This window comes from Myotis myotis, unplaced genomic scaffold (assembly GCF_014108235.1).
Source record: "Myotis myotis isolate mMyoMyo1 unplaced genomic scaffold, mMyoMyo1.p scaffold_m19_p_11, whole genome shotgun sequence".
Classification (NCBI taxonomy): domain Eukaryota; kingdom Metazoa; phylum Chordata; class Mammalia; order Chiroptera; family Vespertilionidae; genus Myotis; species Myotis myotis.
Window position 1 is genome coordinate 13435662 of NW_023416315.1, and position 14305 is coordinate 13449966.

Sequence of the window (14305 nt, forward strand, 5' to 3'; positions counted from 1 at the left end):
ATGGAGGCCCAGGATGATGAAGAGACTGGCCAGTGGCGGAGCTGGGAAGCCACCCCTGGTCTTCTCACTTCCATGCTGTGCTCAGGAGACACCTGGAGAGCTGCCTGAAGTCAGACCCCATCTCTGCCCTTCACTTTGCTGAGTGAATGCCCTGGGGCAACCTTTCTAAGCCTCAGGTTCCTCCCCTGTACGTGGGGGCGAGGATGAAACACCATCTTGCATGTGACTGCGTAGCCTCCTGTGAGCTGCGTGGAGGGGTGCAAGGCGTCAGTGTCGAGGGAGAATGAGAGGAGTAAAGGGGGGCGTCAGCCCTCCACCCTCACTTTTGTCATCACTCTGGCTCCCCTACCAGGAAGAGAGACAGCTGCAGACTGCACCTTGCAGAAAGCATTTGTTCTGGTGGAGAGCTGGTTTGTTTTTTATTGTTTGTGTTTTATTTTATTAATCTTCACTGAGAAGATTAATTTATTCATCAAACACTTAAAGCCCTTCCTAAGTGCCAAATACTGTGTGCATCACCGGGAGAGCTTCGGAGCGATGCACGCACGTGGTCCTGGTTCCTGCCCTCAGGGAGCTGCTAGCTCAAGGCCAGGCCACACCAACATCGAGCTGAAACCTGGCCCTTTGGCATGGCAAGTGCGGCAGATTCACCAGGAAGGGACAGCCGGCACTGTGAGAGAAGATGATGTCTCATCGGACCTGGGCAGAGGGGGGAGTGAGGCTCATCCAGAGAGCGGAGGAGCCACAGGAGCAGAAGGAAGTGTCAGCCTGTGTAAAGGCCCAGAGCCAGGCGGAGCTGTGGGAGGAGATGCCCTGGCAGGAGCTGTGGGAGGACCAGGCTGTCAGGTTGAAGTCCATACTCTGGAGCCCACAGAGCCCTTTAAACAGCCGGTAGGGGGTCGGGTTTGCATGGGTGGCTCGGTGGAGGCAGATTCAAGCACAGGGAGGCGGCACAGAAAGACTGGTGGTGAGGATCCTCATCAGGGCTCAGGCAGGCGATGGCATGAGGCCTGGGCTGGTAGTGCAGACAGGGGCCTCTTAGCAGGTAGGCTTGAGTGACGGAATGCCAGAGGGGCCAAGGTCTCTAACTGGAGTTTTTAAAAAACACAAAGTGCATTTAATTTGGAATAAAAAAATGTCCTGAGTTTGCTGTGGGTCAGTGTGAAGACTACGCTTTTGAAGGTTTGAATAGGATGCTTAGGGTTCTGGGTGAAGGTGATTTGGGGGCAGGGCTGCCTGCCCAGTCCGATTCCAATACAGAGAAGGAAAGAGCAGAGTGACCCCCGGCCTCCCAGGCCACCTGAGAGGGAAGATGCTCCCGGGGGCTGTTCCTCTGTGAAGACAGGTAGCAGGGATGCTGTGCCATTGGCTCATTCCCAGCGAGAGCAAAGGCCGAGGGCCTGAGCCCAGGTCCGGCTCCGGCCCTCCGCGGCCGGCTGTGGAATGGAGGATGCTCTGTGAGGAGTCCTCTTCTCTCCCCCTGGGTCAGTGTTGGCTCCAGGGCTTGGAGACAATGAATGTCTTGGCTGCTCTGGCTCTAGAAGGTGAGGGACAGGCCCAAAGGCAGGGGCAGCTTGCAGCTCCAGCAGCGGGAGCCAGTGCCCTCTGGTGGCTGCAGAGGGGAGTGCTCCCGTTTGCCTCTCCCAAGCCCAGCCTGCCCTGTCCTTCCTTGGCCAGTGCTGGTGGCCAGGGAGCTTGGGGCTCTGTCCCTCTTTGCACCAGCGTTCCCTCCGGAGTCCACTTGCTTCCTGATCTCTGCAGTCTCAAATCCTCCGTTCAAAGGTCCTGATCCCGTTCCCTGCTATGAATTTCACTGGGTATTCTTTTTAATATGAGGCTTTAGTTCTCATATGTGGAAGAAAAGGCACTGAGCAGGTCCAGTTGGTTTGGTCTAGGGTTGACTTACCTCTTGCTGGACGACCTGCCTGAGGCGCATCACTGGAGGCTGGCTGGTCCCAGGTGCACTCCAGCGACAGCCTGTGCCAGGACTCTCCCTCCCTCTTCTCTTCCTATCTTCTCTGGCGGCTGATTTTACCCTCAGTCTTGGGGCATCACAGCTCCCAGGAATGTCAGGACACAGTGCCCATAGAGCTCCCCACAGATTTGGGTTTTTTGGTTTGGGGTTGTTGTTGTTTTTTTGTTAATCCTCACCCAAGGTTATTTTTTCATTGATTTTTAGAGAGAGTGGAAGGGAAGGGAAGAGACAGAGAGAAAGAGAAACATCCATGTGAGAGAGACACATCGATTGGTTGCCTCCCACACATGCCCCCATCAGGCCGAGGATTGAGCCTGCAACCAAGGTACATGCCCTTGACTGGAATCGAACCCAGGACCCTTCAGTCCACTGAGCCAAACCGTCTAGGGCTCCCCACAGACGTGGAGACCATCTTCTGAGCTCCATGCCATAGGAGGCCCCAATTAACATTTAACTACCAGATATTCTACAGAGGCTGGTGCTGGGACCTCCTGCTCCCAAGACATCGGAAGCTGCCTAGACAGGAGCACATACAGTTATTCCCCTAGAAGACAGCTTAGAGCTAGCAAGGCCCCTCATGGCCTAGCATACTTCATGGTTACAGGAGACAACCTGTTTGTATGCAAGAGGCTAAAGTCCCTACTACTCTTCCCCCAGGATGTGTTACACACGTAGGAGCATGGACCCCTGGGTAGTGCCTGAAGGCCAGGGGTTGAGCAGCAGGTGGGATTGAGAAGTTGGGGTGAATGCTCCTAGAGAGCCCTCAAGCCTGGAAAGGCTTGCTACCTACTTCTGTGTTTTCTCTTCTTTGCACCCCCAGAATGGCCTCCACTCCAGGTGAAATGCGAGGCCACTGCTCACACCCATCTGCTGCCTGGCCCACACTTCCCCCAATGGTGGGACCAACAGGGCTGACAGTACAGAAATTTCTGATGGTGACAATGACTTGCACCCCAGATATGTACAGGGTGTCCCAATAAAATGTGTACACACACTTTAACAGCTGATAGCTCAATTTTGAAGATGAAATACATTTTAATAAACACAGCCTTTATAATTATTCAAAGAATATGCATACATTTTGGGGGACACTATATACACACACACACACACACACACACACCAGAAACATCAGGGTCCATGGGGAGAAGGGATGGTATGATCCACTCTCCCCCCTTTTACATGTACTACTAGAGGCCTGACACACGAAAATTCATGCAAGAGTAGGCCTTCCTTCCCCTGGCTATTGCTGGCACCGGCTTCCCTCTGGCACCTGGGACCCAGGCTTCCCTCCAGCCCCGGCTTCATCAGGAAGGTCATCCAGAATGACGTCTTGAAGACGTCTGGTCTAATTAGCATATTACCCTTTTATTATTATAGATAGTATTTGATCACTTCAAATATTTATTATGATCTTCATTTTACTGATAAGGAGACTGAGGCCCAGAGTAGTGAAGTCCCAGGATAATCTAGGCAGGGCAGCCACCCATGTCTGCGTGGGTTTTGCACTGTACAAAGCTGCTCATCCACTTGGCCAGCCACCCTTTTTGTAATCCCCACAAAAGCTCCTGATGCTGGGAAGTCAGGTGCTTCCCCACGCTGGTGCACCTCGCGATGGAGAAGGCAGGATTGGGTCTAGGTGTGTCTGATTTCAAACCCCTTCTTCCTAGCCATTGTCCTAAGCTATCCTGCAACGCCCTCCACATCCTATGAATCTGAACAGAGACAAGGCGCAGACGCTCGATGCGGTCCAGCCTGTCCTCCCTGATTTTAGTTGCTCGCTTCTGGCCACTTCTACAATTCATCACAGTCAGATTGCTCATCTCTCCCCCACCCCTAACTGGCCTAAGGGAAAGTCCCACATCCTTCTTCTCCGGCTAATCGCCTCTTCCCCCAGGTGAGAAACAGGGTCCCAGCCCATTATCCAAGTCACTGCTGAAGATGCTTTCAGCTTCTTGGTGGGCGGTGGGAGCTCTGCCGGGAGCCCCTCTGGCACCCCTCTGGCTGGCACGACCCAGTCTTCTTCTTGTTGTCGCCTCTGCTGCCAGGACCACTGACCCCCAATACTCAGGTCTGCCCACATTTTCCTACGGAGGGTGTGTTGTGTGGGGGGCATCCAAAGCTATGCAGAGGCCAGGAGAGCTGATGCTGGGTGCTTCCTCCCCGACCACCAGGCCTGACCCCCCACCGCAGCATATTATTAGATTAATCTGGCAGATTTTCTTGTTTACCAGGCTCAGCGGTTGATGACCCCGTTTTCTGTTTGCTTCAGATGTTTACAAATTGGCTTTCTGAAAGTTTTCCCCATTTAAAAAATATATATATATTTATTCACTTGTCAGGATCCATGTCATTAGTACCTCCTGTCGGGTGCATCACAACAGGACTTTGTGGCTTCTGCTTTTGGGCTGATTCTTCGTGATTGCCTGACTCAGCCTTCAAGGACATCCCAAGTATTTCTTCAACTTAAAGGATTTAAATTTGATATAAATGATGTCATGATCGCAGCCCCCAAAATGCATCCATGAGACCCAAATAGAATTCCTTCTTTGAGAGTCCTTTAAAATAGGGTAAGTTTTAGAAGGCAAGAAACTGGGTGAGGTGGCCCTTTCAAGGGCCTGCCAGTGAGTCAGAGGTCCTCAGAGTTCTGCACATGGGCCTTTGCCAGAGGAACTGGTGGGAAGAAATCAAACAGCTGAGAACTCTCATCAGACACATCACCCACAGCACAAATGCCATATGCCTTCAGGCTCCTGCCTGTCCAATCCATCTTTCCCCTCGCTGGTAAGTGGAGCAGGGTTGGCAATGATTTCTGCAGGACTCAAGATCTCCTGAAGCTTTCTCTTCAGGCTTATCTGTTGATGATAAGAGAATAAAGCCTGGTCGCCAGGGGAGTGCAGCTGGCAGCGAGCCGCTGGCTGCAGGACAGCTGGTGGCACCGTAAGATGCTTCACCTCTGCCTTTTGCTGGCACCGCTGGACAGGGAGGGGCATGTTCTTGGTGCCAGGAGAACCCTTTTCTTAAAGCCTTGGCCGAGAAAGATTAAAAAAAGAAGAAGAAGAAGAAAGAAATACAAGCAGGCCATGCACACAGGAAGAAGACAGGGGCAGCCAGAGCAGCATAGAAGAAACCAGGTGGATGTGCCCCCACATAGCAAGGAGGAGGGAGGGCCGTTCTCTTGGGCAGTAGGATCCCTTCCCAGGACGGAGGTGCAGCGATAACAAGGAGATAAATACTCCCAGTGTATCAGACACCGCAGGGGAGCAGGCTGCAGCCCGGCTCCCTGAAGGAGTTCATCCCCAGCGAACAAAACAGGCATTATGAAAGCAGCAGGGGACGAGTGGGGACTCACCTTTCCCTTTCAAATACAGCTCCTCAGAGAAAGGACAACAGTGAGCTGATGAATGCAGCTAATTGTGAGGCTTCTCGAAGTGTGTAGTTCACCGCTTAAGACTGAGAGGGAAGGAGCTTTGGGGGCTTTGGCGGACCCCAGTGGTAACCACCCTCCTGTTTGTCACCTAAGCAAACAGAATAATAACTTGCTTAGTTAGTCATCTAAGTGTTGCCAACTACCCACCCCTCCCAGCGCCTAACCACACACGCGGTGTGTGACTGTGATTAGTCACAGAAAAGGGGGAGATGCCTGAACGGGGAAAGCAGGGGTCAGAGTCTTTTGGCTTCTTTCCAAACGGAAAGAAATTAAACCTGTTATTCAGGGTCACTGTCATGTGGAAGGGGCTTACCTGCCCAGGCTGGGGCGCTGCTCTGGCCGGGAAAGGTGATGGCCAGGAAGTGAGGGAGGTGGGGAAGGGACCGTGGGAGAAAGCAGACGCCCATTCTGCCCTGATGACTTCCAGGCAGCCACACTCCCAGGTGTAGACACAGGCAGGGATCTGTGTGTGAGCCAAGCAGGGGCTGGGGCTATCAGCAGCTTCTTATGTCAGCCAAGCTCTCTGCTGAAAAAGATGGGATCTCTGGGATTGGTTTTCCACACTGTTCGGCCCCATCTTGCCATCATTTCCTCCTTTGTTCATCCGTTGGGGCTGTTGCCAGTGGTCGTGAAGGAACGAGGCTGAATACTCTAAGACGGATGGCTAACATCTGTACTGGGGATGATTTTCTCTTCTCTCTCTCATTTCTTCTGGGATGTGTTTGACCCTTCCCACTGTCACTGAGCTGCCTGCTTCCCTTTCTAACATCACACACAGGCCAGAGGCAGGTTACCTTAGAGGAGGAAGCCCGTTCTTTGGGGGAGAGAAGGGTCACCAAGGAGAAATGATCAGGCCTTCACTCTGTCGGTAGCCCTTCTCCATTAGCTCGTGGGCACCCTAGATTCCCACCCACAGCTCAGTCTCCCTTCTTGCACTTCCAAGATGTGGCCCACGTACCTGGCATCAGGGTGTTTACTCAGTGGCTCAGCTCCTTACTGACCCACCTGGTCTATGGAATCCTTCAAAACATTCTTTTTTTAATCATCACCCAAGGATATGCTTTTGCTTTTAGAGAGAGGGGAAGAGAGAGAGAGAGAGAGAGAGAGAGAGAGAGAGAGAGAGAGAGAGAGAGAGAGAAACATCGATCAGTTGCCTTCTGTACATGCCCCGACTGGGGATTGAACCCACAACCTAGTCATGTGTCCTGACCGGGAATCGGTTCCGCAACCTTTCAGTATACAGGACAATGCTCCAACCAACTGAGCCACACTGGCCAGGCCCTTCAAAACATTCTTAATCATATTTTTTCCTAACACCTCCCGTTCCAACCCAATAAAACTCAATCCCAGAGGGCTGTGCATCTCGGCCTCTCCTTGTGTCTGATGGGCTTCGATTCCACACCCAGCCTACAGGCACTAGGATCGAAGTCCAGCAGGAGTCCTGGAAGCATTAGCAGCCGAGCGTATGAGTGGGCCGCACTCGTTATGCAGTGGAGAAAATTCCAAATTAGAAGATCAGTCACAGATATTAGCTGGCTTGGCTCAAGCTCAGTTCCTAAGTACAGTTGGGAAGAAGCATCACCAAAGAGATGAGTCAACTGTGGCTGTTCCATGGCCAGACCCTGTGCCCGGTGCTCTCCCGGCTGCCGTGAGGAGCACGTGGGGGCAGAACATTGACTTCAGGGCAGAAACGCACTGCCCTGTGAGCATTTGAGGACCGCTTCACTCGGCATTTAAATTTATTTCCGTTTGTACAATTGTTCTGGATTGTTCTATCCCAGCGTCGCCTGCTGAGCTCATGCATGAGTACTCAACTCGTACCCAGGGCATTTCTCACAGAGACCAGAGGCCTTCCCTTTACGCACACCGGCTCGTGCGACAAGAGCTAGATCTGGAACTTAAAGTCCCTAACTTCCTTCCCTGAATTTCCTTGGCTCCTCCAAGAAGTAAGTCAGAGAAGGCCACTCAGGTGCTAGAGAATCGTGCCACCTGGCTAATCGTCCATGTGTTCACATCAACATTTGAAGTTTAACTTATTTTCCAAAGAAATTAAAGTCAGCAGATCAAAACAAGGGTGACAAATAAATCAACAAAAGCTTTTAAGCAGGCTCTAATATTTTTTTAAGTCAGGATATTGAAGTATAATTTAAGTTGTATAAGTTTTGTGATTTGGGGGGGCGTGTTTTAGTTTGTACATTTTTAAAAAATTTTAATTGTGGTAAAATACACATAAAATGTATCATCATAACCATTTTTTATGTACAGTTCGATAGTGTTACGTGCATTCACACTGTTGTGCAGCCAATCTCCAGAACTCTTTTCATCTTGCAAAACTGAAAAACTCGCCCGGCCAGTGTGGCTCAGTGGCTGATTGTCGACTCATTAACCAAGAGGTCACAGTTGGATTCTTGGTCAATGCACATGCCCAGGTTGCGGGCTCCCTCCCCAATAGGGGGCATGCAGGAGGCAACTGATCAATGGTTCTTTCTCATCATTGACGTTTGTCTCTCTTCCTTCCTCTCTCTGAAATCAATAAAAACGTATTTTTTAAAAAACTGAAACTCTGTACCCATTCAATAACAACTCCCTATTCTCCCCTGCCCCCAGCCCCTGACAACCACCATTCAACTTTCTGTGTCTATGAACTTGACCATCCTAGGTGCCTCATATAAGTGGAATCATACCATATTTGTCTTTTTGTGACTGGCTTATTTGACTTAGCATAATGTCTTCAACGTTCATTTGTGTACCAGCACTTCCTTTCTTAGGCTGAGTAATACTTTGTTGTATGTATACACCTCATTTTGTTTGTCCATTCTCTAGCAATGGCCACGTGGATTGCTTCCACCTTTTGGATATTGTGAGTAATGCTGCTACGAACGTGGGTTTGATATCTTTTCAAAACCCTGACTTCTCTCATTTGTGTCCTTTAAAATTGAGTGAAGGGCCCTAACCAGTTTGGCTCAGTGGATAGAGCATCGGCCTGCAGACTGAGGGGTTCCAGGTTCGATTCCGGTCAAGGGCATGTACCTTGGTTGCGGGCACATCCCCATTTGGAGGTGTGTCGGAGGCAGCTGATCGATGTTTCTCTCTCATTGATGTTTCTAACTCTCTGTCCCTCTCCCTTCCTCTCTGTAAAAAATCAATAAAATATATTTTTTTTAAAATTGAGTGAAGGAATGATCCTAGAAGAATTCCATATTCCATGGCTCTGCATTTTTTACCATCAGGAATGCAGCACTAATGTCACCAGGTAATAGCTCTATAGCCTCTCAGTGTGCTGACTCTTCAAGGGCTTCTTGTGCTGTTCTTCAGCAATAGGTGAGTGCCTCGAGAATTGCCATTGAATAGAAAGCAGCGTGAGTTCCGCTCAGTGATTGGGACGCTGTGATCGAGGGTGATTGTCAGCGACTTGGTGGATTGCTAAAAACCACTGCTCCACTTTCCCCTCCCATGGGGCCTGAAACCCCAGAGCGCCCTTCCCGGGGCCGGGAAGGCATGTGGTCCCAGGGGGAGGTTGGCGAAGCCCAGCCACAGTCTGCCCCGCCACGGAGAAAGGCCTAAAAATAACCTCTGTGATCCTGTTTCAGTGTCGGAAAAGCGGCAGGGGTTGCTGAAATAATTTCATGAACAGAAAGATCAAAGAAATGATCTGTGAATAAATCTCAGAGACCGGAGAGCCAACCAGCCATGTGGACAAATAAGATTCCTCTCCTGACAAGTCTCTCTTTCTGCCCTGCATTGTCTGCAGGCTAAGCCATAGTCTAGATCACTTGGCATTCAAGTAGCTAAGGCGGCTCGCAGATGATCGGGGGGCTGAAGGCTCAGTGTTCCGCCTTCCTGCAAGGAGGAAAGGAAATCTAGCTCAGGAGCCAAAGCAACGCTTATTCATCTTTTCAAACCCGAGACAGGGTCCTTCCCAGCCCCCCAGGCAGAGGGTCCTCTGGCATTAAATGCACAGAATCAGATGCATATCCGTGACAGGAGAAATGGCAGGGGAGTGAGACAAAGGTGACAGATACCGAAGAGCAAACATACACCTTTGTGCTCCATCTTCTTAAAATTCATCCTCTCACCTGCCAGCCTTGAGACTTGCCTATTTACATAACTAGCTGCCTAAAATGGAATATTAGATAATGCTACATGGCGGCTCACTCCATTGGAGCTCATCCCCAGGATGTGAGCCTGATCCAGGAGTCCTCCGACAGCCTGCAGCGTGGCACGCTGGCCTGCAGCCATGCCTCCACGTGGCGTGAGCCTGTCAGCACTCCTGAGCTAAGCAGATGTCAGGCCCGATCGCCGATCGCCGGCGGGAGACCAGCCGAGCAGCGTGGGGGGGTGATTCAGCAAGTGGCACGGTGTGGCACACTGTCTCCAGGAGACAAGCAGCATCTCCTCCTGAGCTGCACAGCAGGCACCTGGTTCTCCCCAAGGTGCCGTCTCAGAAACAGCCGACATGTAGGGACTGGGAAGGGGGAGCTGCAGGATCTATGGGGACAGCGGGTCTGAGAGGCAGTCAGTCAGCTCTGATGCCATCGCTGGCACCGTGCCAGCCTCGCACCCCCTGTGGGTCCTTTTCGAGGCGCGAACCTCCTTCCCATCCAAACGGGAGTCCTGCTGCTCGCTTATAGGAGGAGTATAAATAAGTGATAAGGAAGTGTTCTATCATGATAAGCGATGTAGGTTCTCAGCGGACCAGATGTACCAAAGAAGGCAATTGTGTGTGTGTGTTCGTTTATTTTCCAGCGTTCCGGTTCCTGTAGTCAGTTTAGAGAAAATTCCTAACCTAGTGAAGGCAGATGGTGCCAATGTCAAAATGAACTCTACAACCACCGCTGCGGTCACCGCCTGCTCCACCTCGACCTCGGCTGTCTCCGCCCCACCCTTAATTAAGCCGGTCTTGATGTCCAAGTCAGTGCCACCTTCCCCAGAGAAGATCTTAAATGGCAAAGCAATTTTGTCCACCACAATAGACAAGAAACACCAAAATGGCACCAAAAACAACAACAAGCCTTACAGGAGACTTTCAGGTACGTGTCTGTGTCCTTCGAGTCTGACTCATGATTAGATTGAAATTGAGTCATATCTGTAACCAAGGAGTGATATGTTCTTATAATTAAGCAGGTCTGTTTCATTTTAGGGGGGGGGGGCGGGGATGGCAGGGGGATATGGAGCCAACCTGCAGGCAAGACCCCCACCTAAAAATGCAAGCAAGTGCTGGTTCTCTTATTCCCGGGCCGGATGAGGCTCTCGCTCAGCTCAGTGCTTAGCGAGTTGCCCTAGTGACCCGAGAGGCAGGATGCTCTGCACCTACCACAACAGTCTGGATTCTGAGGGTCTTACTATCGTGCTGACCGGCTGAACCGCCCCTGGGTTTTGTAGAGGCCTCACTGCCATGAAGTCTGACAACCTCCGTGACATCTCACAGTAGCTCAGGGCAGGCTTGGGACCGTCCCATCAGTGACTGCTCCACGGAAGGACACAGCCTCTGTCCTTTGGCTTTGTTGGTTTCCGGGTTGATTCTGCGGCCGGGGCGGCAACTGCCTTTCCCAAGTAACCAGTTGGAGTTTCTATTGGGGAACACTCGGGTTCACACCGCAGATGGGCTGGCGGGGACATCTCTTGGGTGTACTCCTTGGTTGTCTGAGCAGGCACATGGGTGCCTGGAAGGTGCACACGGCCAGTCTTTGGGGCAGTGGTTGTCTCTTAGGGTCCCCCATGTGGATGACGTTTGCTTAACTAAATCTAGCCGTTCTGCTTTTTCCAAAAGACCAAAATAAGCTTTCATAACCATGGGAATTTATCTAATCTTGACAGGGGGGAAATATATATATATATTCACCCTGTGGAAAAAAAACTATATCTTCTAGTATGAGCATACTTCTTTTTTCTTTTTTTATAATATTTTTATTGATTCCAGAGAGGAAGGGAGAGGAGGGGTAGATAGAAATATCAATGGTGAGAATCATCGATCAGCTGCCTCCTGCACGCCCCACAATAGGGATCACTGGGGATCCCACACTGGCGATCGAGCCCACAACCTGGGCATGTGCCCTGACCCAGAATTGAACTGTGACCTCCTGGGTCATAGGTGGACACTGATCCATGGAGCCATGCCGGCCAGGCTGAGCATACTTCTTAAGCACCCCAAAAATTTTGGGTCATTTTTATTTCTTACTTCATGTTTATCTGTATTTTAGTTTTTCTATCTTACATCTGTAACTTTTTTTAAAAAATTATTCTTAAAAGTACCTCAGCCCCAAACACTCAAATGACAAAAGCATTATACCCCAAACACCTCCTCTTGTGCTGCTCACCCACGATCAGGAAAGGGAGGTAGAGCCTGGTGTCCCCTGCGCGTGGTGAGCCTCCCTGTGTGGACGGGAGCCCCCGGCGCCTGGCTCTCCTCTGGGATGGGAAGTGGGTGGCAGCCTCCCAGGGAAAACACAGGCCTGGCGGGCACAGTGTCCCCAGGCTGTGGCTCCTTGTAGCAGAAGCATGTCCGGGGCTTCCAGCCTTTACCCCATTCGGCCGTGGTTTGGGGATTTTTTGTCAGCTGTTTGGTTTTGCATTTTGTTGGTTGTTTTGTCTCAGTGGGTCTTTTGCTTCTATCTCGCTTTCACATTTGGCAGCCAGCTCCTGCCCCCAGCCAAACAACCTGCTTAGTTCCAGGCCAACAGGAGGCTGGTGTAGGCCTGGGCACCGGTCTGACTCCGACAGCCCCAGGGACAGAACTCCTGGCCAGGCTGCCCTGGGTGGGCAGAGAGGACTCCTAGGAAATGGGCATCTCCAGGTCTAGCCATTTCCATTCTTAAAAGTGAAGCTTTAAAAAAAAAAGAAGACGACAAAAGAGAAGGGGGAAGAGCATTTTGATAGGCAACCAGGTCATCTGTCTTGGATATAAGACTGGTTTTGTTGCACACATTATTATTACCACCATCACAACCACCCCATGGTCCCCCAAACCTTTTTTTTTTTTTAAAGAATAGTTTCTTGATTTTGAAAGAGAGAGGAAGGAAGAGGGAGAGAGAGAGAAACACCATTGTGAGAGCAGAACATCCATTGGCTGCCTCCTGCACACCCCTTACCGGAGATCGAGCCCACAACCCGGCGCTTGTGCCCTTGACTGGGAATCGAACTGGCAACCTTTTGGTGCACAACTGAGCCACACTGGCCAGGGCACCCCCAAACCTTTTTTAAAAAAATAGAACACATTCATTGAGTATGCTCAGCGTTTACTCCACCACGTTCAGACAGTGTTTCAGGCGAGGTAACTTCTTCTTAGTGTGCAGCTATTCAGGGTTCTTAAGGACACCACCAAATTCATAGCACTTCCCTCACCCACCCCAGCATTCTCCCTGCACGCCCAGGAGAGCTGTGTCATTCCTGCTCTGCAGGAGGCAGGTGATTGCTGGGCGCCTGCCAGAAGCAGGAGGCACCTGGGGGGTGGAACTTTAAAGCCTACAGGGAGGGTCCTCAAGCGGTTGCCTGCCCTCATTTTCCTGGGGAGGAGAGCATTTTTGTGATCCAGAGGGGAGAAAGGATCCAAAATGGGCCGAGAAAGTTGCTTAGAAGCAAACTCCCAACATGACCCCTCCACAGTCCAGTGGGAAGGCAGGCGGTGGGGAAAGCCTGGCCTTCCTGCAGCCACCCCATTTGCAGCAACAGGCCTGTGCCGGGACACAGCAGGCTGAGGCTGCGAGACTGGCAGGCTCTGCCCTCACTGCACCTTTCCGTTTAGATCTACGAAAGGCACACACCCAGACTTCTCCCCGGCCCCTGCCTAGGGCACGGCCAAAGTGTTCCTGAATCAGGTCAGCTGTTTTCCTGGCCCACAAGGCTGTCTGGGAAGCCTTGTGCTGCGCACCTTGCAAAGCAGGAGAGGGCAGGGTCACTCCTGACAGGTCAGGGAGCACTCTCCGCCTAAATGGCCAAAGCCAGCAGGAAGGCAGGTGGGGCTGGGGAGTTGTGACGCGCTCTTGGAACCACCCAGGAAAGAAAAAGTGGCCCTCAGGCCTCAGGTGGCTCTCCCTGGTCTGCTGTTAGCCACGCCCAAAGGGCCAAGAACCTGGAGAAGCTTTTCCAGTGAAATACAGTGTAAGAGCCGTAGGGCTCCTCCTCCCCAGTGCCCGCCCCACCCCCTGCCCTGTGCCTTGTGCTGCGGTCCCCCATCCCTACGAAGCTGGCCTAGGGGACTCTGGGTTCAGAGGGGTGCACCATGTTCCCCTGAGCGGTTTCTTGAAGCATTTTAGCAGCCGGTGTAAAAAAAAAAAAACAGATTGCCTGACAACGTCTCACTTGTTGGTGCAAATGTGCATTTTTTAAATGTAGTCTTAATGCCAAATCCTATTTAGTCTCCTTTTTTCTTATATTTTTTGTTTGTTTCTTAAACCAGAGAGAGAATTTGACCCAAATAAACACTGTGGAGTATTGGATCCCGAGACAAAGAAACCTTGCACAAGATCCCTCACCTGCAAGGTATTTCTCTTTCCATAAAAAATACTTCCTGCTCTCGCTGGGGCCTTTGTCGAAATGTTTGCATGCCACTCTCTGCACACCGCAGGGTGTGGAACCTAGACATGACCCCCAGCTGTTCTTTGTAAGGGAAATGCTTTCTTCTCTTCCATGGTAGCGGAGTGCCTGCCTCAAGCTGGCTGGCTTTTTAAGAAGGGAAAGAAAAAAAAAAAAGGCTTCCCCTGTTACTTGTGAGGCCAGACAGTAAATTGTATTTATAGGCACTCTCAGGCGGTTCTGAGCCCTGCTACGTTTTAATGTATGCAGGAGCTGCGGCGGCAGCGGCGGCGGCGCCCTGAAAGCCAGTCCTGCCGCGCCCCCGAGCCGGCCACACCGGGGTGGCCAGGGGCACAGCTGACCGAAGGCGGCTGCCACTAGGCAGCCCC

The 14305-nt window shown here is 51.3% G+C and overlaps 1 protein-coding gene across 7 annotated transcripts in view; it reads left to right on the plus strand.

Annotated features, from left to right (window-relative positions):
- The window catches only part of ATXN7L1 (ataxin 7 like 1), a 227178-nt gene that overhangs the window by 183785 nt on the left and 29088 nt on the right, over positions 1-14305 (plus strand). For all 7 annotated transcript variants that reach the window (XM_036327551.1, XM_036327552.1, XM_036327553.1 and 4 more), the window contains 2 exons: positions 10152-10435; positions 13801-13883. In XM_036327551.1, coding sequence (XP_036183444.1) covers positions 10152-10435; positions 13801-13883 — 367 coding nt within the window. The remainder of the gene's footprint in view (positions 1-10151; positions 10436-13800; positions 13884-14305) is intronic.